Here is a 25,964-nt window from a genome sequence, read left to right on the forward strand (position 1 = left end):
ATCAATAAAAAATTGTTTTGAGACCTAATAAACGGTAGGATCACGTCTAAACATCTTGCAACATTTTCCTTAACTCCGAGACAAAATATTTTTTAAAGCTAAAAATTTCAATTTTTTCCGTAACAATTTTCCAATCGATTTTAAGAAATTTTACAACATTCGTTGTAATCCAAGGTTCGAGTCTGGGATGCGTCTCCCTGCGCCTAAACCATTAATTTTATTTTATTTTTTAGTTTTTGTTTTTTCCCATACCACAACACCAAACTATCATCTTCATGTTCTAGAAAATGTGTTTTTGATGAAAATTTTCTTATAATCCATGTCAAAAAATCTGAAAACAAGGATATAAATCTTAATGTAAAGGAATTTCAATCTAAATAAAGTAATGTAGGAAGAAAAAAATATTCAATGGAAAGAGAAAAAAGGTGAAAAAAGTAGAAAAGGTTACGATCGGTACTTTGTTACTGATCCTTTTCACTAGTAGTTGCTAGTATGTTAGCGACAGTATTGCTAGTATGTAACGACAATACATGAACACAGTCGCTAGTTACATACCGATCCACCCATTTTCATTTTTTTTCTTTTTCAGTTTTTTTTTTCTTTTATTTCTCTTACCATAACAACAAGCTATATTTTTCATGTTCTTCAAAATATATTTTTCTGTACAAAACCTATTATAATTCATATTTAAACACTTGAAATCAACGATTTAAAACCTATATTTAAAGATATTTTTTCTAATTTTCAACTTTAAGAATCAATAAAAAATTGTTTTGTGACCTAATAAACGGTAGGATCACGTCTAAACATCTTGCAACATTTTCCTTAACTCCGAGACAAAATATTTTTTAAAGCTAAAAATTTCAATTTTTTCCGTAACAATTTTCCAATCGATTATAAGAAATTTTACAACATTCGTTGTAATCCAAGGTTCGAGTATGGGATGCGTCTCCCTGCGCCTAAACCATTAATTTAATTTTATTTTTTAGTTTTTGTTTTTTCCCATACCACAACACCAAACTATCATCTTCATGTTCTAGAAAATGTGTTTTTGATGAAAATTTTCTTATAATCCATGTCAAAAAATCTGAAAACAAGGATATAAATCTTAATCTAAAGGAATTTCAATCTAAATAAAGTAATGTTGGAAGAAAAAAATATTCAATGGAAAGAGAAAAAAGGTGAAAAAAATAGAAAAGGATACGATCGGTACTTTGGTACTGATCCTTTTCACTAGTAGTTGCTAGTATGTTAGCGACAGTATTGCTAGTATGTAACGACAATACGTGAACCAAGTCGCTAGTTACATACCGATCCACCCATTTTCATTTTTTTTCTTTTTCAGTTTTTTTTTTCTTTTATTTCTTTTACCATAACAACAAGCTATATTTTTCATGTTCTTCAAAATATATTTTTCTGTACAAAACCTATTATAATTCATATTTAAACACTTGAAATCAACGATTTAAAACCTATATTTAAAGATATTTTTTCCAATTTTCAACTTTAAGAATCAATAAAAAATTGTTTTGAGACCTAATAAACGGTAGGATCACGTCTAAACATCTTGCAACATTTTCCTTAACTCCGAGACAAAATATTTTTTAAAGCTAAAAATTTCAATTTTTTCCGTAACAATTTTCCAATCGATTTTAAGAAATTTTACAACATTCGTTGTAATCCAAGGTTCGAGTCTGGGATGCGTCTCCCTGCGCCTAAACCATTAATTTTATTTTATTTTTTAGTTTTTGTTTTTTCCCATACCACAACACCAAACTATCATCTTCATGTTCTAGAAAATGTGTTTTTGATGAAAATTTTCTTATAATCCATGTCAAAAAATCTGAAAACAAGGATATAAATCTTAATGTAAAGGAATTTCAATCTAAATAAAGTAATGTAGGAAGAAAAAAATATTCAATGGAAAGAGAAAAAAGGTGAAAAAAGTAGAAAAGGATACGATCGGTACTTTTGTACTGATCCTTTTCACTAGTAGTTGCTAGTATGTTAGCGACAGTATTGCTAGTATGTAACGACAATACATGAAATCAGTCGCTAGTTACATACCGATCCACCCATTTTCATTTTTTTTCTTTTTCAGTTTTTTTTTTTCTTTTATTTCTCTTACCATAACAACAAACTATAATTTTCATGTTCTTCGAAATATATTTTTCTGTACAAAACCTATTATAATTCATATTTAAACACTTGAAATCAACGATTTAAAACCTAGATTTAAAGATATTTTTTCTAATTTTCAACTTTAAGAATCAATAAAAAATTGTTTTGAGACCTAATAAACGGTAGGATCACGTCTAAACATCTTGCAACATTTTCCTTAACTCCGAGACAAAATATCTTTTAAAGCTATAAATTTCAATTTTTTCCGTAACAATTTTCCAATCGATTATAAGAAATTTTACAACATTCGTTGTAATCCAAGGTTCGAGTCTGGGATGCGTCTCCCTGCACCTAAACCATTAATTTAATTTAATTTTTTAGTTTTTGTTTTTTCCCATACCACAACACCAAACTATCATCTTCATGTTCTAGAAAATGTGTTTTTGATGAAAATTTTCTTATAATCCATGTCAAAAAATCTGAAAACAAGGATATAAATCTTAATCTAAAGGAATTTCAATCTAAATAAAGTAATGTAGGAAGAAAAAAATATTCAATGGAAAGAGAAAAAAGGTGAAAAAAATAGAAAAGGATACGATCGGTACTTTGGTACTGATCCATTTCACTAGTAGTTGCTAGTATGTTAGCGACAGTATTGCTAGTATGTAACGACAATACGTGAACTGAGTCGCTAGTTACATACCGATCCACCCATTTTCATTTTTTTTCTTTTTCAGTTTTTTTTTTCTTTTATTTCTCTTACCATAACAACAAACTATAATTTTCATGTTCTTCGAAATATATTTTTCTGTACAAAACCTATTATAATTCATATTTAAACACTTGAAATCAACGATTTAAAACCTAGATTTAAAGATATTTTTTCTAATTTTCAACTTTAAGAATCAATAAAAAATTGTTTTGAGACCTAATAAACGGTAGGATCACGTCTAAACATCTTGCAACATTTTCCTTAACTCCGAGACAAAATATCTTTTAAAGCTAAAAATTTCAATTTTTTCCGTAACAATTTTCCAATCGATTTTAAGAAATTTTACAACATTCGTTGTAATCCAAGGTTCGAGTATGGGATGCGTCTCCCTGCGCCTAAACCATTAATTTTATTTTATTTTTTAGTTTTTGTTTTTTCCCATACCACAACACCAAACTATCATCTTCATGTTCTAGAAAATGTGTTTTTGATGAAAATTTTCTTATAATCCATGTCAAAAAATCTGAAAACAAGGATATAAATCTTAATCTAAAGGAATTTCAATCTAAATAAAGTAATGTAGGAAGAAAAAAATATTCAATGGAAAAAGAAAAAAGGTGAAAAAAACAGAAAAGGATACGATCGGTACTTTGGTACTGATCCATTTCACTAGTAGTTGCTAGTATGTTAGCGACAGTATTGCTAGTATGTAACGACAATACGTGAACTGAGTCGCTAGTTACATACCGATCCACCCATTTTCATTTTTTTTCTTTTTCAGTTTTTTTTTTCTTTTATTTCTCTTACCATAACAACAAACTATAATTTTCATGTTCTTCGAAATATATTTTTCTGTACAAAACCTATTATAATTCATATTTAAACACTTGAAATCAACGATTTAAAACCTAGATTTAAAGATATTTTTTCTAATTTTCAACTTTAAGAATCAATAAAAAATTGTTTTGAGACCTAATAAACGGTAGGATCACGTCTAAACATCTTGCAACATTTTCCTTAACTCCGAGACAAAATATCTTTTAAAGCTAAAAATTTCAATTTTTTCCGTAACAATTTTCCAATCGATTTTAAGAAATTTTACAACATTCGTTGTAATCCAAGGTTCGAGTATGGGATGCGTCTCCCTGCGCCTAAACCATTAATTTTATTTTATTTTTTAGTTTTTGTTTTTTCCCATACCACAACACCAAACTATCATCTTCATGTTCTAGAAAATGTGTTTTTGATGAAAATTTTCTTATAATCCATGTCAAAAAATCTGAAAACAAGGATATAAATCTTAATCTAAAGGAATTTCAATCTAAATAAAGTAATGTAGGAAGAAAAAAATATTCAATGGAAAAAGAAAAAAGGTGAAAAAAATAGAAAAGGATACGATCGGTACTTTGGTACTGATCCATTTCACTAGTAGTTGCTAGTATGTTAGCGACAGTATTGCTAGTATGTAACGACAATACGTGAACTGAGTCGCTAGTTACATACCGATCCACCCATTTTCATTTTTTTTCTTTTTCAGTTTTTTTTTCCTTTTATTTCTCTTGCCATAACAACAAGCTATATTTTTCATGTTCTTCAAAATATATTTTTCTGTACAAAACCTATTATAATTCATATTTAAACACTTGAAATCAACGATTTAAAACCTATATTTAAAGATATTTTTTCTAATTTTCAACTTTAAGAATCAATAAAAAATTGTTTTGAGACCTAATAAACGGTAGGATCACGTCTAAACATCTTGCAACATTTTCTCTTACCATAACAACAAACTATAATTTTCATGTTCTTCGAAATATATTTTTCTGTACAAAACCTATTATAATTCATATTTAAACACTTGAAATCAACGATTTAAAACCTAGATTTAAAGATATTTTTTCTAATTTTCAACTTTAAGAATCAATAAAAAATTGTTTTGAGACCTAATAAACGGTAGGATCACGTCTAAACATCTTGCAACATTTTCCTTAACTCCGAGACAAAATATCTTTTAAAGCTAAAAATTTCAATTTTTTCCGTAACAATTTTCCAATCGATTTTAAGAAATTTTACAACATTCGTTGTAATCCAAGGTTCGAGTCTGGGATGCGTCTCCCTGCGCCTAAACCATTAATTTTATTTTATTTTTTAGTTTTTGTTTTTTCCCATACCACAACACCAAACTATCATCTTCATGTTCTAGAAAATGTGTTTTTGATGAAAATTTTCTTATAATCCATGTCAAAAAATCTGAAAACAAGGATATAAATCTTAATCTAAAGGAATTTCAATCTAAATAAAGTAATGTTGGAAGAAAAAAATATTCAATGGAAAAAGAAAAAAGGTGAAAAAAATAGAAAAAGATACGATCGGTACTTTGGTACTGATCCTTTTCACTAGTAGTTGCTAGTATTTTAGCGACAGTATTGCTAGTGTGTAACGACAATACATGAACTAAGTCGCTAGTTACATACCGATCCACCCATTTTCATTTTTTTTCTTTTTCAGCTTTTTTTTCTTTTATTTCTCTTGCCATAACAACAAACTATAATTTTCATGTTCTTCCAAATATATTTTTCTGTACAAAACCTATTATAATTCATATTTAAACACTTGAAATCAACGATTTAAAACCTATATTTAAAGATATTTTTTGTAATTTTCAACTTTAAGAATCAATAAAAAATTGTTTTGAGACCTAATAAACGGTAGGATCACGTCTAAACATCTTGCAACATTTTCCTTAACTCCGAGACAAAATATTTTTTAAAGCTAAAAATTTCAATTTTTTCCGTAACAATTTTCCAATCGATTTTAAGAAATTTTACAACATTCGTTGTAATCCAAGGTTAGAGTTATCTACTCGCATCACATATTTCCTAAAATTAATTTAGGACATTCCCAAGATTTCAGACACCTACAAATCTCTTTTGGGGTCCCACTATTAGTTTTCATTATTTATTTTTTTCTATTTTGAACTTTAAAAATTAATAAAAAATAATTTTGGGACCTAATAAAGGATAATGTCACAACCCGGCCCGGGGGGGACCACTTCCCCGGCCCGCTCCACCACCGAAGCACGATATTTTCAGCTTTGGGCCCCGACCACGCCCTTACGGTTTTGTTTTTGGGAACTCACATGAGAATTTCCCGATAGGTCACCCATCCTGGGAATGCTCTCGCGCGCTACTCGCTTAACTTCAGAGTTCCTACGGAACCCGAAGCCGGTGAGCTCCCAAAAGGGCTCGTGCTAGGTAGGGATGAGAATATACATTTAAGGATCACTCCCCTGGGTGATGTGGGATGTCACAATCCACCCCCTTAGGGGCCTGATGTCCTCGTCGGCACACACGTGGCCAGGGTTAGACTCTGATACCAATTGTCACAACCCGGCCCGGGAGGGACCGCTTCCCGGGCCCACTCCACCACCGTAGCACGATATTGTCTGCTTTGGGCCCCGACCACGCCCTCACGGTTTTGTTTTTGTGAACTCACACGAGAACTTCCTGATGGGTCACCCATCCTGGGAATGCTCTCGCGCGCTACTCACTTAACTTTGGAGTTCCTACAAAACCCGAAGCCAATGAGCTCCCAAAAGGCCTCGTGCTAGGTAGGGATGGGAATATACATTTAAGGATCACTCCCAATGTTATTGTGACATCCCACATCACCCAGGGGAGTGATCCTTAAATGTATATTCCCATCCCTACCTAGCACGAGGCCTGTGTCACAATGTTATTGTGACATTCCACATCACCCAGGGGAATGATCCTTAAATATATATTCTCATCCCTACCTAGCACGAGGCCTTTTGGGAGCTCACTGGCTTCGGGTTCCGTAGGAACTCCGAAGTTAAGCGAGTTGCGCGCGAGAGCATTCCCAGGATGGGTGACCTATCGGGTAGTTCTCGTGTGAGTTCCCAAAAATAAAATCGTGAGGGCATGGTCGGGGCCTAAAGCGGACAATATCGTGCTACAGTGGTGGAGCGGGCCTAGGAAGTGGTCCCCCCCGGGCCGGGTTATGGTAATAAAATGTAACGACCCGTCCCAAAAAATTATGGTTTTTATAATTTTAAAATGTGAAATTAAGAAAAATGCCCTTCGAGGCAAAGACATTGACTTTTGTTGACCGCCTTGTCTTGTCACGTAAGAATCATTTTCTTGCTGTATTTAGATAGTACTCGTCGCTACGAACGCATGGACGTGAGCAGAACGTAATTTAGAGCTATAATGAAGGAGTTATTAACGAACGACGTCGAGGACAAAATTGTCAATTGATTATTTTTTGGAATGCTCCAGATTTTTGGAGCAAAATCTGGATTGCCACATGTGTGGCCCGGATTAATGGAAAGTAGGAAATGGATGGTGGAAATGCAAAGGAAAGAAGATAAAGGAAGGTGGGCGCTACCCAGTCAGGAGAGAGGAGAAGAAAGGGAGACCAATGGGAGAAGAGAGAAATGAGGGGAAAGGAGAGGGAAGAGGTGCACGGGATCACCTTGATCCGTTTCCAACCAACCAACCTGATTCCTTGACCCAGTCATATCTCCTCCGTCCGACGTCTGTTTGAGGTGATTTCGGTGTCTATGGAAAGCTCTAGGCAAATCCAACGTCCCACTGGTGTTGGATTTTTAAATTTCTAACTAAAATTTACATATCGAAGTCACAAAACCCACCGTTGTCCTGACGATTTTCTCCCTTTTTCAGTGATTCCGACAACGATTACCGTCGACACCACCACGAATGGACTCCCCTCAACCTCAGGAACAAAGTCCATACATTGGTTGAGGTGTCGGAGCTTGTTTGGAGTCGAATCAAGAACCACCAATTTCTAGGGTTCTGACGGGTTTTAGTGAAATTTAGACTTTTCCCGACCAAATTGGCCTTAGTCACAGGTATGAAAGTTGTTCCTCTCATTGAGATCTTCATTCCTGTAAAATTTAGGAATTTTTGGAGTTGTTGGATTTTTGGGCGAGTCGGGGCTGCCGACCGCCACGCGCAACGGCGCGTGGGGGAAAAAACCTGAGGTCATTCCTTAGGTTTTTCGACGTGCCAGACTAAATCCGCCCTCCATTTTCCAAAATTTGACTGTTTCAAAATAGTTTCTTTATTAGCCTACTTTGTATGAAAACGCGTTTATATATTAGTACGTTGCATATTTACCTAAATGGTTTCGTTTCTACGCGAAATGCATTGCAAGGATTCTCGATGCTACGAGGCGGGTTCGACTGGCCACATGATTTGTGAGTGGGCATTTGTTTATATATATATATATATATATATATATATATATATGTATGTATGTATGTATAAACTTTGTGGTTGCCAGAAACGTTTTTAAAATTGATTTATGCATAGCAGGCCATGGTTTGATTGAGTTATATCTAAATATGCATTATTATGAATTGTGATTATGCCACATGATCCTACGAGAGGCGCAGGTAAGTTCAAGTGAGTTATGTGTGATTGAAATGGTTGCATTATATTAGCATGCATATGTTCATTTAGAGCTTATCATTGCTACACCCCAGTGTCAGTGCTCCCATTCCGGGCGGGGGCTAGCCTTCACGTGATGTTCACCTCTTGCACTGTACGCTCACCTTGGATCCAAGTAGGTGCTAGCCTATCGTACAGGTCGCATTAGGCGACTCCGACTCGTAGGTGACCCGCGCATAGCGTTAGCTTTACGTGATCGTAGCACTAAAGCGTATAATATTACACATAACCTGTCGTACAGGTCACATTAGGTGACTCCAACTTGTGTGCTAGCATAGACTGATGAACAATAGGTCCAGTCGAACAGGTCACATTAGGTGACTCCGACTGGCATGATTGTTTAGATTGATTCACACTTGACTTACATTTATTATTGCTGAGATACCATGGCATGGCATGCTTTTATTGTGCACTGATTTTCATACTTACGTAGTATTATTTTCTTGAAACTATACTGGTTTTAGGGAGAAGGGTTAGTACTTTTGGGAAAAGAGAAATGTGTTTTCTAAAGTTTTGTTTTTGCCCACTCACCCTTCTGTTTTTCGCCCTTCCAGGTTTTAGTAGCTAAGCTTCCGTACCGACGAGGATTCTTCGCATATCCTAGTATAGGTGGCCACCTATGATGGTATAATTCTTATCTTACCTTACTGTACTTTACTTATACTCTATAATCACGTGTGAAATGGGTTCATTCCTGCTCACATCGCACTCTTATAACTAGGCACTTTTAGGTTTAAATTTATTCACATTTTTCACATCACTACACTTTATGGCTTCGTCACCTTCCAGGTGTCGGCCAGCACAACTTGATTCGGAGTCCTAGTGGACATTCCGGGTCGGGGTGTGTCATAAAATCACATCCAAAGGTCTTGCAACATTTTTATTAATTCCCATACTAAAATTTCATTTTTTTTTACAAAAACTATGAGTAACCCACGTTTTCAATTGATTTTGAGAACTTTTACAAAATTAGTTGTAAGCCGAAATTTAAGTCATTCTAAGTTTTGAATAAAAACAGAGCATGAAGCATGCAAAAAATTTTAGTATATTCATTCGATCATTTGTCAAACCCTTAGTGGGCTTGTTATCGTAAGCCGAACCAGGTTGTGCATCTAACAAACAAATATCGACATATGACGAAACAATTTGATGAATGTTATCGAGAGAATTTGTTAAGTAACCTCAACATAACTTACCAAGTGCTTGCGAGATATGCCTAGCAGACATTACATGAAACATTTGGTGGGCACAAAAGAAATTCATATCAAACATTCAAAGAGTCTTCGAAAGACATTCACATACATATTTTTTAGCTTCCGGATGGTCTAGGAATTACTTGATCCCCATTTGTGACCGGCCAAGGATCTGCTGTCCCTAAAATGGTGTCTCCATTTGTCTATTTGTCTGACATGTGTCTTTCACTTTAATAGTGGTTAACTTCTGTTAAGCTTTATTATTTTCTATTGAGAAATAATTAAAAAAAACCTCCAAAATACCAAAAGTCAAGCCGAAGCGGCCAAGACTGTTGCCCTCCCCCCCCCCCCCAACAAAAACAAAAATACTCGCCGAACACCCCAACCATCCCAAAAGTTTCCATAATTCTCATTGATGGTGTCCACTCTAAAACTGATCATGTTCTAGGAAAAACTGGAAACGATGTCCCATGAAAAATATATCGATAAAGATTGGAATTGTCGTTTAGAATCTAATTGAACTGAAGTTGGAGATTTGATTTGAGTCGAACTAGGGCCGGCGATTTAAATTGAATAGAACTGGATCCGTCGATTTGATTTGAATCGAACTAAATCAGAGCCGGTGATTTGAATTGAATTTTTGATGAATTGGGAGATAACGATATCGTGGGGATCAATTAGACTCTGAAGCAGGAGTTTAGAGGGAGGGAGAGATACAAATCGAGGCCGAGGGTGTTGTTGTCGATGAGGTGGGGTGGTTGAGGTGGTTGGCTGATGGCACCGGTTGCTTGGGAATCTGACACTCCTCATGTATTTTGGGGAATTTCCTTTCGTCTGAACTCACAATAATATTTATTAATTAATTAATGAAATCCTTTTTATCAACTAAAAGGGGATGAAAAGACTACTTAGTCTTTTATCCACAAAAAAATGATGGGTAATAATGTAATTTCACAAGTTCAAATTTTATTGTTTTTTATTGAAGCCTCACCTACAGGTGATATTAAAATACCTTCAATATTAAAAAAAAAAACAAAACAAAAACAAAAACCTCTCATTCCCCCACGTTCTCTCTCTCCCTCTCTCATTCTCATTTTCTAAAAAAATGTATTCATACACATAAAGTGTGTAGGCAAATGCTAGTACAACTTAACAGAAGTAACTTCTGTTAAAGTGGATGACACGTGTCAAATAAATAGAAAGGAGATATATAAGGAGAAAAGATGTACAACATCGACATGGAATGGAGGGAAGAGGATCCTCTTCGGATCCTCTTTATGGAGATTCTACGGATCCTCACATCCTAACCGTTTATCATACATCAAGTTGCCAATTTTTGTCAGGTACTATTCATGTTTAATTTAAAATAAAAAAATTCAAATGATTATTGACCGAACGATGTACAATAAATGACTAAGATGTGATGATTCTTACTATTTGAATCCGGATGAGATCCATATCCAGAATGGAGGCCTATCGTAATTGCACCTGGCACAATTCGTGTGTTCCATTTTTATCTTTAGAATTTGTGCGTCCTAACACCTAAGCATGTGACTCTTTTTGTTGGCCGGACGAGGACTCACTAGGGTCGACTGCACCAATGTGACTCCTGAAATGCCCATTATTGCTTCAAGGAACTTGAGATTTAAGTTTAGAATTTATTTATTACATATGTAACATTAGTGAGTTAGACAAATAGTTGAATTTTAATTAACCATCAAATGCGTTTTATATTTCATCATTACAAAAAGACAAGAGTTTACAGCTCGTCGCATACTTAAACTGACCAAATTTTTAACTGGTAATTTTTTAGCATTGTTATAACACTTGTATCTGGATTGAGTAAGTTATGGAATATTGCCAATTAGTTTTTAGGGTATACCCGGTATAGTTGCTCATATTCTAACATCGAAGAGTAATGTTATCAAAAACCGTTTTAACAGCATTGGCAAAAATATAAAAGCATCTCCAATGGGAACCCTAAATGGAGTTCCTACAATAGTATAGTCCTTACATTTAGAGACAAAAGGCTACCAATGGGTCAGAATAGAAGTCTTCAAAGTATCTCAATATATGAACTTGACAGATACCTCAAAGAAATCCTCAAATGCAAGGACTGTATGTATAGACTCAAAGAGTAGGCCCACCGTTGATTTCAAGTGGGAAACAACCCCATCCACATGAGAATGCCTTATCTTTTCGGAATTTTTCTCTTTTTGAGAATGCTATACAATAGCTTCTCTTTTTAGTTTTTTTTTTTTTGGTAGTTTTTTTCTTCCAAACATAGATATAACTTTTTGGTTTTTATCAACGACCATAATACTCCAACAAAATATTTCCTCAAAGTTATCCAGAAGCTAGAAGACCAAGGTGATGAAGACAAAGGTGATGACTATGCACGGTTCTAACTTTCTAACTTTTGTTTGACCAAAGGAAGAAAGGACTCAAGAAAGCAGAATCACAATCAACCACGTGTGCGGGCAAAGATTGTGACCGATCTTCATGTAACCTTATGTTGCCTTCATTCCCTACAGGCTCAGACCACATCGAAAGCAAACCCATTAATGACATCAATTTATATCGTATTGGTACACCATTATTCTAGTTTATCCGAATTAAAAGGGATCTTCTTCAAATTCCTTCTACCAAATTCACAAAGACCACAAATACAGGCACGTTTCATTACAGTTCTATTTCAATTTTTGACACAGTTATATATTTTACAATTTACTAATGAATTTTAAATTTGAGACATAATCAATTTGTAAAACATTAAATGATAACATCACGTGACGATTTATCAAATTGTAGGGGGTGATCCCATGGTTCGCGTCCCATTTTATCTACTACAATAGATTATTTATCTCTCTCTCTCTCTCTCTCTCTCTCTCTCTCTCTCTCTCTCTTCACTCTCTTTCTCTCTCTAGATTTTAAGATGAAAACCAAACAAGCAGCCACAAGCAAGAGATCTTCGCAGAGCCTGCAATGGAAGTAAGGAATTCTCTGAAACACAACTTCTAGGGTTTCCTGAAATTCCACCCACCTGGTTTTCTTAGCCGTGTACAAAGTTTGCCATCTTTGCTCCAATTTATATCAACCTTTTTCTTGTTTTATTTTCACTTTTATTATTTATATATATATATATAAAGGCAAAATTCAATATATATTTTAATAAAAGCAATAATATTTGAAACAAATAAACTCTTAGCCGTGTACAAAGTTTACCATCTTTGCTCCAATTTATATCAACCTTTTTCTTGTTTTATTTTCACTTTTATTATATATATATAAAGACAAAATTCAATATATATTTTAATAAAAGCAATAATATTTGAAATAAATAAACTTTAAAAAAAACAAAAAATAACAGTAAAACAGTGAAAAAAGCCAATTGCCACATTCAAGAGGCTAGGTTTATGAAACAAATAATCAGTGAGATAAATATGGATCTTAAAGATGTGAACTTTGTGCACCCACTTTGTTGCTCTGGGTAAGCAAGGCACTCAATCAATGTTCTGATGTGTTGCTCAAGTTTTGATCTTTGAGCTCCTCCTCCAATGGGGTTTTGTCGATTTCGGGTAGATTTGTGTTAATTGTCTGACACTCCATTGGCGTAGAAATTGGTGCAAAATTTTGCTTTCATAGGTGATATCTGGAGGCACTTGAGTTGAGATACAGGGGAAATTATGTTTCGACTACCAAGTACACGGCGGTGAACTTCATTCCAAAGTCATTGTTTGAGCAGTTTAGGAGGGTTGCAAATATATACTTTCTCGTTGTAGCTTGTGTTTCGTAACTTCGTTCAGTCCGTTGGCCCCCTTTAGAGCTATTAGTGTAGATGTGCCATTGATAGTGGTGATCGGAGATACTATGGCTAAGGAAGCCGTTGAAGATTGGAGGCGAAGAAAGCAGGTAAACATTTTTGCAGTATTGGTATTACTAGTTATTTGAAGTTGTATAGCCATATTTGAAATAGGGCTCGTTTAGGAACTGCTTTTAAATGACTGAAAGCGCTTTTACAAAATATCTGTAAAGAATATAGAGTGTAGTTGCATTTGAATTGTGCTATATGTAGGGAAGGTTTAGAATATGTAGCCATTTTGGTTGTTGTAGGATCAATGCTATTAGGAAGTAGCTCGAAATTAATATTTTGGTTGTTTTTTTTTATTTGTTTCTCTTAATTGAATTGGAAATAATGAAAGTAAGTGATGGCATAAAGGAAAAAAAATTATCATTCCGATTGCTTGGGCAATCCGGAATCCAAATACCTTGTATATGTTGGGAATCCAAATCCTCCAATTTCAGGAATTGGATTCCATTTTTTGTGTGGGCTCCATGCACTTTTGATTCCTCCCAATTTTAATAAACACAGATATAATCCGTAATCCGATTCCGATTACGGGTTAGTAAACGCTATTAGTGGCTTGCATTAAACCTACCTCTTGCAAAGTCATTTCTTTATTTTTGAGAGGGGTTAGGTCATCTTCAATCGACTTGGACAAAGGGTCATAAGACTAAAAATAACTCAGAATGACACGAAAACCGTTTTCAACCAAGGGCTAGGCCAAAGGGCTTATGAGCCCCAACGGGCCAAAACCCCCAAATCAAGTCAGCGGACTGGCCATTTCTAGCCCTCCAACGCTAGAATGTCAAGCTTGACATTTTGCCAGCCCTCTAGCTCAACCCATTTAAATGTCAATGGCTACCTGACGTCATGTTACCATCAGGTTATCGTTGAAATTTGAATTTTTTTTTTTGTTGGACGAATTTTAAAAAAAAAAAAATTCTAATTTTTTTTTTTCCTATAAATACCTAGATCATTCCTACACCATTTTTCACATACTCTTCACTTTAACGTTACTCACTTTAGCAACATGTGTCACTCGAAATCTTATCAAAAAATTATTGAGATTACATAAAGATAAGAAATCTGTAGTGTTACTCACGTTAGCGACACGTGTCACTCGAAATCATATCCAAAAAATTATTGAGATTACATAAAGATAAGAAATCTGAAGGCTTATTCATTAGGCGACAAATGGCACTCACAATATGTCCAAAAACCTTATTTTAATATGATAGTTTAATTTAATTAACCATATTAATTCAATTAAAATAATAAATTATGTTTCGCCTATGATCCTTTGGCCTCCTTGGTTGGAGATGGTTTTTCGTCAAAGGGTTATGTTTGGCATATGACCTTTTAGCCCCCTCGGTTAGAGATGTTATAAAATATGATCTGACACTGTTCATTAAAATATAATTTATTGCTGAGCTGTAGGGCTAAAGGGAACCCTTTGGCCCTCCTCAGTTGGAGATGGCCTTAGTACAGGAATCTAAGTTCTAACTAGTTTGATATGTTTAAAGAACAGTTGTGGCATTATTAATATAATGGTAATGTAAGTTCAGCCCGGACCCTACAAACTCACTAGAAACATACATATGAATTCATCGTGCATTCAGACGCTAAAAGTCTAATGGCACATTCATAATCCTTTGCACACGATTTTAGAATGCAAAATTATACACCAAAACCTCTCACTCGCCAAATGGACCCGATAAGTGTGACAGCAGTGATTAGAGCATACACAGATTCCATCAGGTTGCCAACATCCTTCCTTCTGAATAGAAAGCCGATGCCTATATGATACAAAGGAGCCTTTGCTTACCGAGAAAAAGGATATATAGAAGCCGTTTGTATGCTCCAATCAATTCGGCTACCTCAGTGCATCAACCATTCTGCAATCGTGTTTCTTACGCCGACATCTGTGATGGGACTTTTGATCCGCGAATGTATTCTCCCCCACTGTCTCCATCATAGAATCAGCATCTGAAGCAACAAGGGACGCATCAATATATATATCCAGTTGAATCAAACAATTTGGAAAGCCTAAGGTTACGATTCTCAGGAATACAAACACAAGCAAAAGACCTAAACAAATTACAAGACTCTGTGATTTCCCAAACTACTTGACATTCTTCTTCTTCTTCTTCTTCTGCTGATCATTTTACTATTTTCTCGTATCCATATATTTGCCCACGCTTAGGCCCTAATTGCCTACGTTGATAAGCTGATAAATCAAGACTGGAACACGAGCATCTACCCGTGGGTTTTCATTTTAGATCATAATATTGGTCTTTATAACACCGGCATAAAGAGACTAAAACAGTGCAAGCAAACACCCTGATAGATCATCATACTCCAAAAACGAAAGTCGGTCTTATCACTCAATCCTGACCATAAAGCTATGTCCTTGCTTGTCCAGATTATCTCAATCTATAAACTAGTAATGCAGAAACAACTTCATCGTGTGCCCGTTCTGATTACTGCCTACCATATTCAAATACTGAAATGCATCACTAATGATGCCACTATATATATGTTCAAAGTTCAAACCAAGATCCTGCTAGTTTACTAACCGAGCGTTAGAGCAAGCGGCAAAGCCTTCAATTTAGTGGCTTACCCCCTCATCCTAACCTTTCATTTCTGCCAAAATCTTCCATGTTCAGATTCTATCAACAAGCAAACTTGAATATCAAAACTAGAGCACAATGCAGAGAACTATAGCTAACAAAAATCACCAATCTCGTTCCCGAAACATTAGAATGAAACTATATCATTGCACAAGTGAAAAAGATGTACTCAAATCCATATAGGAAAATCCGAAATGCTTCGTTGTGCTTCAAATTAAATTGTTTGGACTAAATGTACCTCCAAATTGATCGCCCCAAAACAATACCCGAGTATCCTCCTCCTCCTCATCAAACTCATCGCCATAGCCGAACTCTGCGTCCCCGCGATAACCTGGTTCACTGCCGTACCCGGACTCATTCCCCTGAGCATCAAAACCCCCAATGGGACCAAACGCAACACCCACATTCTCCTTCTCTCCACTCCCCCCACCTCCATCTCTCTCCTTCCTCGAATTCCTCGCCTCACTCACATCCGACGCCCAATTCGCATCCCCATTCCCAAACAGCTCCCCACTCGAGTCCGTCCCCACCGCCACCGGAAAATCCGAACACGTCCCATACGCCGCCGAAGCGCCAACCGAGCAGCACCTCCGGGTCCCACTCCGCTCACTACTCCTCCCGGAAACCGACCTCGACCCACGACGCCGCCGCTTCTTCGCGATGAACCGGAAGCTCCCGTTCCTAGTATGGTGTCCGCCGGAGATCGTCCTGTCGTCGTCGACCAAGGTAAGCCGGGACATGTCGATGGCATCCATAGAAAAAGAAGTCGTCCTGTTGGAGAGGCAGGGGCGCTTGGTGTGGACGAGGAGGCCACTGGATTTGGGATCGGAGGAGTCTAGGGTTTTGGAGGTGGGCGTGGAGGTCTGCTGCTGCTGCAGCTGGAAAGGTCTCCAGCCATGGAGCTGGAACGCACAGGAATCGACGGAGTGCCGTGAATCCAGGGATTTGTGGGACATTGGGATGAGGATTTCAGTTTTTAGGGTTTAGGGTTTATGTAGGAGATGGAGGATCGGGTTCTTCAGCTTACTTGGAGGACTTTCAGGATTTATCAGAGAATTTGGAGTTTCGGAGAAGACTGACTGTTTTTCTGGAAAATATGAATTTCTGAATATTTTATGTTTTTTAATTTATTTTTCTGGTGAAGGATGCAGTTCCCACGCGCGGGAATGTATGAAGTTGACACGTGTCGCCCAGCCTTGATACATTATTGTGTATTTTCTTCTTTTTCTTTTTTTTTTTTTCCTTCATTGGAGAGAGATACATTATTGGTTGTAAATTCCTTGTTCTTGTTTCACATTAAAATTCATTCGAAAACGGCTAGAGTTGTTCAACCATGTCATTTGTATGTCACTCCACACAAAATATTCCTTTTATCATAATCTCGTTTGTTTTTACCTAAGAGCAGGGTCGGCTTTGAGAGAAGATAGTTATAGGTCATTGCATAAAAACTCTTGCTACAAAGCTAATTTATATGCAAATCAACAAAATTATGAAAATAAATAAAAAGAAAATTTTGAGCAAACCCGACATAACCAAACTAAAAACATAAAAGCGATTTCTCCAATGCATATGGAGGTCATATTTCTCTTATTCACATGCAGAACCTAAGAAAAATTCCCTAATCAAGTGTATATATGTAGAAGATATGATATTTTAGGTGTCCTTTAGGATTGACAGCCCTAAACAAGAGCACCTATTGCACATGCCCAAAACCGTCACAACTTATGAGAGCTGCCCTAATCAGGCGCCATGTTGAAGAGTCACTGCTCACTCCAAACATGAAAGCTTACATTTGTGAACTTTAATCTCATTTTCTAGTTCGGATTAGGAATTTGTCAAACTAAAGAAAATTGAGCTTCTTGTTCTCTAAACGGATGATAATCTCCTTTTACCTTATCAAAATTATGAAGAATGATTCAAACCAGTATATACTACAAAAACAACAAATTCACTTCGGCCAATATTTCAATGGAAACGACTCTGACAGGAAGAAAAAGACAGAACATTCGATGAGTCTAGAAAGGGTAAAATTCGCAATCCGATTTCAAAACCTTAGCAACTAGTGAACAACTTTCAGTAATTTTCCTGGGTGTAATGAGCATAACTGCGAACTCCGGTTGCATTGTTGCCAAACTGAAAGTTCGAAGGCTTGTGAAAGTCGAAAACATATGAAATTGGCCTCGAAACCACCATCGGCTTCTTTGTCGTGATTTTGTCTGGCAACTCCCCGAAGCTGTGGTGATCGAATGGAAATGACTCTGACATGAAGAAGAAGCTTTCCCTGCCAAACTTTTCAACCTGAAACGAAACGATCATAACCAAATGTTTCAACCTATCATCTCATTGTCACAACCATGGTCGCTTTATTAACATCTTTATCTCTTTAAATTCTGAAACTATGAAATTTAGCGGGAAAAGAAAAATGCAGGATGTGAAAAGTTTGCAAAATAATTGGTTACCTGTAGCTGAGAAAACCTGATGTTGTTCATAGTGAGTACAACTCGAACTTTGTACAAGGCATCAGCTAACATTCGGATGGCAAGATACTCGAAGAAATTCTGCAAGAGAATCTTCTGTCTGTCCAGATTCTCACTGTATCTATCAAAATCAGGAAACCATAGCACGCACTTAACTTCGTTCCATGGAATCTGGTTCTCTCCTCCTTCTTTGGACACAATTGTCTCATATGGGTGCTGCAGCCCCCACAAAATTTTGACACCGGTCAGTGATGGGTCAAATATGGTTGTATCCGACAAACTGGTGGTGGATACTACTTTCGATGGATCACAAAATTTAGCTAAATTTGAGGAAAATTCTAGATTGGTGTCATCCAATACGAGAATGCATCCATCTGAAGTCGGAAACAACTGTAAAAGTGATGTAGCTTCGGCTTCACCACCTTCTGGTATGCATAAAGTTGAGCTAGGTGATGGAATTGGTGGACCCTCATCATGAGAAAATAAGCAATTGTCTCCATATCGACAACCCTGTAATTATATGAAAGTAGATATAATGCAACAAGCAAAGTAACACGTGAAGAAAGATAGGCTTCAACTAAAACCATTTGGTACAGTTTAACATACTATACTTTCCAGAAAAGCTAATATATATCACAGCGAGAGTATCAATAAACCCATTCAATATAAAATAGATACAGAATACATTCAATTAAATAAAAAGTCCACTGCCTGAGAACATGGCCTAAGTTATTATTTTAAATTCTAAGTTTCTAACAGAAAAGTTGCGTGAGAAACTGATACGAGAAAGCAAACATCATGCGGTTTAAAGTTGTTGTCTACAGAAACTCATGCGGTTTATAGAGTTTTATTACTTCTACAGAAACTCCCAGTGTCATAAAACGGAAGATATTACTTATTCCATTAAAATTATAAGATTGTGTGCAAACCATAAGGTTGTAGTGCATCGAAGCAGCACTTGACCTCCAGGAACTTCTGTTTTCTGAAAAATTTTCCATATTGCACTTTTAGTTTTTTATGCATTATCTTGGAACAGAGAGTGCTTAGAAAATTTCATACCAAGATTTTTATGTCAAAACTACTGCATCACCGTACCATAAAAGTGCCAGAGCTACACAAAACCTTAAAAGGCCATACAGAGTTCAAGAAAAAAATGTGCATGCGCGATACCTGTGGCGAAGAGAAAAATTTGCATGGGGGTCTCCTTGCTCCAAGTGAATGAGAAAACTGGCATTGACTGCCATTTCTGCAGCTCCCATTGATAAAATATATACAAATAGGAGGCTCATCAGCATCCAGAACCTGATTAGCAGATACATCTTCTGTATACTGAACTCGTATCTGTTAAACAGGTAAGTAAGGGAATGTTCATGTGAAGGAAAATGCACACAAGGTATGCAGATGAAAGTACCTGTTTGATTATTGTTGCCAACTTTTCAGCCACATCATTGTTTCGGAAGGTATCTGGAGAAACAAAAGGTACAGAAATACATTTCTTTGTTTCACCAGATGGCTCAAGGTGCTGATCAGCTGAAGAAAGGGCATCTGTAGCTTCTTTTGGTTCTTGATATGCAAGGAGGCATGTATGCTCAAATTCATAAGGGTCATAGTAGGATGGAAGTCCATTAGATGTAGACAAAAATTTGGGCCGAAACCGGTGCACTGAATCTAGTATATCTTCATCTGCAAAGAAGGAAACTTGAAATAATTAATGCCACATTACTAATGCCACAAAGATTCCAGAATGATGGAGTAATGAGTATTGTCTGCAGAAGATTATCGTTAAGACTAAAGAATGTTGATAGGAATCATGATAGCAATGTACAACATACATATTTCAGATACATGTTTTAGTGACGACTGCACAAGATTATGCAAAGAGCACCAATCTTCTTCAACCTTTGGAAGCAGTACCGTAGTTGCTGTTGTCTCATCAAACATTAGTTGCTTCAATCGCTCCACACGTTGCTTATCCTTTAGGGAAAAAAATGTTTAAATCGTACACTAAAAACCTACTGGCGGTGGGCTGAATGTGTGTATATCAACAGGCATTGCAAAAGTGCATGCACATCATTACCTTGAAAACGCGTTGCCAAAATTGAAATGCACACAAATTTGCCATGAATATAGTCTCCTTCCTACCCCTTAGGGCAGTATTGTTCTCAGCTCCACAAAAGTAGCTGTCAGCATATTCTGAACACTAAAATTGTAGAATAAACTAAATCAATGGTCACTTCTCAAGCAATCAAGCACATCCACAAACTACAGATTTCATACCAAAATTTCATCTCCAAAAGGACGAACAATAGGTAAAGGCTGCGTATCCATTAATATTCCCAGAATAATTCCTTCGCGCAGCATTCCAATATCTCCAAACTTGAGTACAAGCAGAGAAGCATCAAAAGACAAGGAGAAACTGGCAAGCAAGCGCCCATAAAATGTAGGCTCATACCGGCCCCTTTGAAATGTTTTCTCCAATGCTTTCATTTGAACAAGCAATTCCAATGCATCTTCAACAACTTCAGGATATGGTGGATCTAGAGCCTTCAGCAATAAGCCTGGCACCAAAGCCCCCAAACGTTAGAAACACACCATAAATTCATGATAAAAGAAAATACTAAATGTAGCACTACATGCAGAAAATCACCTTAAATCACGATTTCAAGTTTAAATCAGACCTAGCGTGATACTGAACCAGATTGTATCGTTTCTTTTAAATGAAAACAAAAACAAAATTGTGACTTGCCAAACACAATTACCATCAAGAGACAAAAGCATCGCAAAATTAGACCTAGCGTGATACTGAACCAGATTGTATCCTTTCTTTTAAATAAAACAAAAACAAAATTGTGACTTGCTAAACACAATTACCATCAAGAGACAAAAGTATCACAACCTCAGTTAAAGACCACTCCAATGACTGTAAAGCAAATTATAAAAACCTAAAAGAAAGGATGAGTAAACTGACAAAGAAGTAAGAATGTATACCTTTGGGATCATTAATGGCTTTAGATTCAGCACAGCATATCTGAAGCACTTGCAGCCTCAATGATAACCTCAGTATAGACGGACCCTCGTAATCATCAATCAGGTTGAAAAATGGTCTAGTAGCCAACCGATAAATCTGGCCATCACAAGTTCGGCCAGTTCTTCCTTTACGCTGCTCAGCCTGCAGCATAAATCAAAGTAAGGAATCAAGAGACCAGAAAGAATATCATCCAGTTAGATTCATCCAATACCTGAGAACGAGAAACCCAAACAAGCTTTGCAGCTTCCTTCTTCTGAAAACTGTTCCAGAAGACTTGTAAAGATCGGCATGAATCAATAACATAGGCCACCTTGGGTATTGTTACTGATGATTCTGCAATATTGGTAGCCAGTATCACCTGTGCAAATTATTCTTTTCAGAAACAGCAACAAGTGTGATGAAAACTAAAGCATAACAGAGGAAAAATCAAATCCTAAAAATCTTTACAGGGGTGGGGGTTGCAGCTACAGGTACAATTGTGTCTCACAAAGGAAAGTATTTTGATTAAACTACCCTTATATATCATTATAATCAACAACAGAAGTATAGAACAAACAACCACATAAACAAAATATACTGGCGAAGTTATGATATCAAACATACTTTACGATGGGTTTTCCATATCTTCATACTCATGAGAGCTTGTTCAGTGTCAATGCTGCTATGTAAAATATGAACTTTAAAAGATGAACTAAACGGCTTCAGAAGGAACCATTGCTGCTCCAGTGCATAGTATGTAGGAAGAAAAATCAAAATGCTCTTCTCAATGTCTGGCTCGTGGTCGTGAATATGCAACACCAAACGATGGATAAGTTGGTGCACTTCAGGCTTAATATCAGCTTGAGCCATTTTAGGACTTGCACCTGGACAATATTTTGAAGGAATCAACTCTGAGTCGATGTTGAGAAGATCGGTGACCTGTTCAGGAAAGAATCACAGAACCATCACATATATAAAAGAAATGGGATTGCATATCTGAAGTCATGTGCTAACTGGCTCTCTGACTTTCAATTAGTCCAAGGCCACATTTTCATGGCTTAAACTTGATATTTTTGGAAGTTGACATAAATTAAATATAAAAACTACCATATATTCCAAAGCGCATTAGATCAATAGGATGGTGGCACCGAAAAGTTTTAGCTTCCATCTTTGATATCTCTGTTTTATTAACCCTAATATACTTACCTATTAAATCTATTCAAAACTCTTATCTTATGTACTTACCTACTAAATCTCTTCAGAAAAATGAAAAATTATACGGAATCTTTTCTAGGAACTTTTATATACCAACACCATCATTTATTAGTTGGCAGACAACATTGTACCATATAAAGGCTATTCACATTTGTTATTTTCTTGAAACGCGCATCCGTTAGTTACCTCAGATGATCAAGGCAAGCAAACACACGCATCAATTAACCAAGGTGCCTTCAATTGAACATAATAAATTTCCAATAAAGATGCAAGTACATGCCTCTTCAAGATAAGAAACCCTTTTCTGAAAAATGGTATTTTGGCCGGTGGAAGGGATTGCAAGCACTTCCACTCGCTCACCCCTGCCAAGATCCTTAAAGTAATCCCTGTATCTCGCAATATCAGCAGTTGCTGACATCAACACAACCCTGAAAATTCATCAATCGATTAGATCCTTGTGTAACAGAATCCCGACAAACCCTGCTTATATGTGCAATATGTAGTTGTGCAGTTCATAGATAATGTCAGAAACAGCCAAGCATAATAGCCTATAAATAGGAACAGTCCAAACATCCATATATCGAAAAATTAAGACAAAAATAAAAGGGCAGGTAGATGTCAACCTCAAGTTGTTGTTCCTCGTCAGAAACTGCTTAACACAAACAAGAACAAGATCGGATTCAACAGATCTTTCATGCACTTCATCAAGAACAATGACCTTGTAATCAAGTGCATGCATCCCCTTATCTCGCATTTCATCCAATAAAACTCCAGCAGTTTTAAAAACAATCGAAGACCTGTGAAAACATTCGAGCCAAACAAATACATGAGCACAAACGTTATGCTGCAACACAAACTCTGAAAGGAAAATTAGAACAATAACCATATCACACGGTACCTTGGCGATAAGTGCTTTGAATGGCCAATGTGATATCCAACCTCTCCACCAAGCTCGCAATTCCGAGCTTTCGCAACCATTTTCGCAACAGCAACGACTGCAAATCTCCTGGGCTGTGTGCATATAATTGGCTTCAAATTCGCTTCCAGAAGAAACTGAGGAACTTGCGAGCTTTTCCCTTTGATTAAACCAAATAAACCAGCAGCAAAACAATACAAATTAACAAGAAAATTACCAAAATAACGCCGTGACAGTGATCGCGTCCAAAAAATAAACAATAATAATACTAGAAAACAAAAAATTAAAGAAATGATGCGATTTCCGAACATTTTCACTAATTTTTTTTCTTGTCTCAGCTTTCTCGGGGACCAAACAGAAAGTAAAAGAAAATTACACGACGATATACAAACAGTTTAGCGATAACACCAAAAGCGTAGAGCCGTAGAATAAAGAGAGCAAGTAGAGAATGTACGTACCGCAACCGGTCTCGCCAACGATGAGAGTGACGCGATTATCAAGGATTTTCTCGACGATCTTCTCCCGGAGCGCCATTACGGGTAGAGACGAGAATTTGGAGTTGGCAAACGACGACGACGAGAAGCTGCCGACCGACGACGTCGGGGACGGAGGTGACGCCATTGTACGAAGTTCAGAACGATGTCGTTTTCTCTCTGGTTAGCGAAAAGAAAGGGAAAGGACTGAGCAAATGAGTCGACGAGCAGGCGATTAAGTCTCCCGCGCGACCTTTTGTCCTCTTTCCGGAGAGAGGATCGGAGGCGGTAAGCTTTACGTGAGCTCGAGACTCCGACGACTGAGGTCTTGATAAAGACAAACGAGTCAATGTATTTCCAATTTAGCATTGACTTCTTTCCAACTGTGGACCAATAGGGTTGCTGCGTTTGCGGTGTTTACGCTGTGATCGATGTAGGCGGAAAATGCTGGAATACTTGCTTGACAAGTCCATTGGGGAGTGTGGGACCCCGGTTATTGGGTTGCCGCACCTGGAAGGGACCCCTATCGTCATACTATTCAGTCGGTATACTAATTGTAACAACATAATTAGTTGAAAACACTTAATAAACCAAAACGTATTTCCGACGTACTAAATATCTTCTAAGATTACATTATGGTTTTCTCAATTCACGTTATTTACAAAGTTTCGCTATATTCGAAGTCAAGCTAACATAGTTTATCATTTTGGCTCAGTTAGGGGTTTCTTTTAACATGAGAAAAACTTTGTTTCGAGAAAAACTTTGTTTCGAGAAAAATCTAGATTTTCTCTTTAATGTTATTTTTATGTTCGTAGCCCTCTATTAAGAAAAAGTCCATATGATTAATTTTTTTAAAAATCTATGGCGATTAATTTTTTTAAAAATCTATGGCAATCAATTTTTCATTTTTTTATTAAAAATGAAAAAAGTGAAAGTTTATTTGAGTTCCCAATAGCTGGTGAAAGTTAAATAGGAGACCTCAAGTTGCCATACTTAACTATGATAGACTCGATACTTAATTATTGCTTACTCAATTTGAAAGTTAGCGCGAACTTCACTTTTGTAAATATCGTTGAATTTAACAAAAAAAAATCGTTGATACCAATTTTTTGTAATTTCTCGAGTTAATGTTGATTTTACGTAGTGATCAATTATGTTAATTGTGACGGCATTTCATGGTGTCTCTATTAATTGTGCTTTATAACTATACTTATCTAATTACTTTGTGAAATCCTTCGACATTAAATCGCTTGTTAACTTTGTCGGATCTGGATTTGCCTACATATACTATGAGTAATTACTTTTTATTAATTTAATTTTTTGTGGTTAATTTGTTGCCATTTTTATTCTTAATTCTTAACTAAAATAATGGGAGCATTATTTGTCACCATCATTTAGTGTGATATATGTTCACTACCCTATTTATCACCGTTAGATGAGTTTGAATTTCGAGATTCATGTAATGGATAAGCACAAATCTCAAAATTCAAACTCATCTAACAGTTATAAATAGAGTGATGAACATACACCGTACTAAATGACGGTAAGCAAAAATGAACTCCTAAAATAATATACCCTTTTCATTCTTTTACCAATTTAATTTCTCCAATTAACTCGTTACCATTTTCATTCTTATTCCTTAACTAAAATAAAAAAACAGAAAGGGAAAGGACTGAGCAAATGAGTCAACGAGCAGGCGATATAGTCTCCCGCGCGACCTTTGGTTCTTTTTCCGGAGAGAGGATCGGAGGCGATAAGCTTTACATGAGCTCGAGACTGTTGACAACTGAGGTCTTGATAAAGACAAACGAGTCAATGTATTTCCTATTTAGCATTGACTTGTTTCCCACTTTGGACCAGTAGGGTTGCTGCGTTTGGGGTGTT

The 25,964-nt window shown here is 36.3% G+C and overlaps 2 protein-coding genes across 2 annotated transcripts; both read right to left on the bottom strand.

The window, feature by feature from the left end:
• Positions 1-14,869: 14,869 nt before the first annotated feature.
• Positions 14,870-17,087, bottom strand: LOC137716358 (uncharacterized). The gene is made up of 2 exons (XM_068455799.2): positions 16,231-17,087; positions 14,870-15,348 (listed from the first exon to the last, which is right to left on the bottom strand). The coding sequence occupies exons 1-2, from the start codon at positions 16,946-16,948 to the stop codon at positions 15,236-15,238; spliced, it is 831 nt and encodes a 276-aa protein (XP_068311900.2). The 5' UTR covers positions 16,949-17,087; the 3' UTR covers positions 14,870-15,235.
• A 767-nt stretch (positions 17,088-17,854) lies between these two features.
• LOC137715417 (zinc finger (CCCH type) helicase family protein) lies at positions 17,855-24,402 on the bottom strand. Its single transcript, XM_068454746.2, has 14 exons — positions 24,066-24,402; positions 23,590-23,767; positions 23,315-23,488; positions 22,972-23,119; positions 22,101-22,415; positions 21,709-21,855; positions 21,458-21,638; positions 20,747-21,027; positions 20,547-20,669; positions 20,302-20,443; positions 19,881-20,152; positions 19,640-19,810; positions 18,452-18,979; positions 17,855-18,290 (listed from the first exon to the last, which is right to left on the bottom strand). The coding sequence occupies exons 1-14, from the start codon at positions 24,226-24,228 to the stop codon at positions 18,066-18,068; spliced, it is 3,048 nt and encodes a 1,015-aa protein (XP_068310847.2). The 5' UTR covers positions 24,229-24,402; the 3' UTR covers positions 17,855-18,065.
• Between the last annotated feature and the right edge of the window lie 1,562 nt (positions 24,403-25,964).

This window comes from Pyrus communis, chromosome 3 (genome assembly GCF_041283825.1).
Source record: "Pyrus communis isolate YQ-2024b chromosome 3, ASM4128382v1, whole genome shotgun sequence".
In the NCBI taxonomy this organism is placed as follows: Eukaryota; Viridiplantae; Streptophyta; class Magnoliopsida; order Rosales; family Rosaceae; genus Pyrus; species Pyrus communis.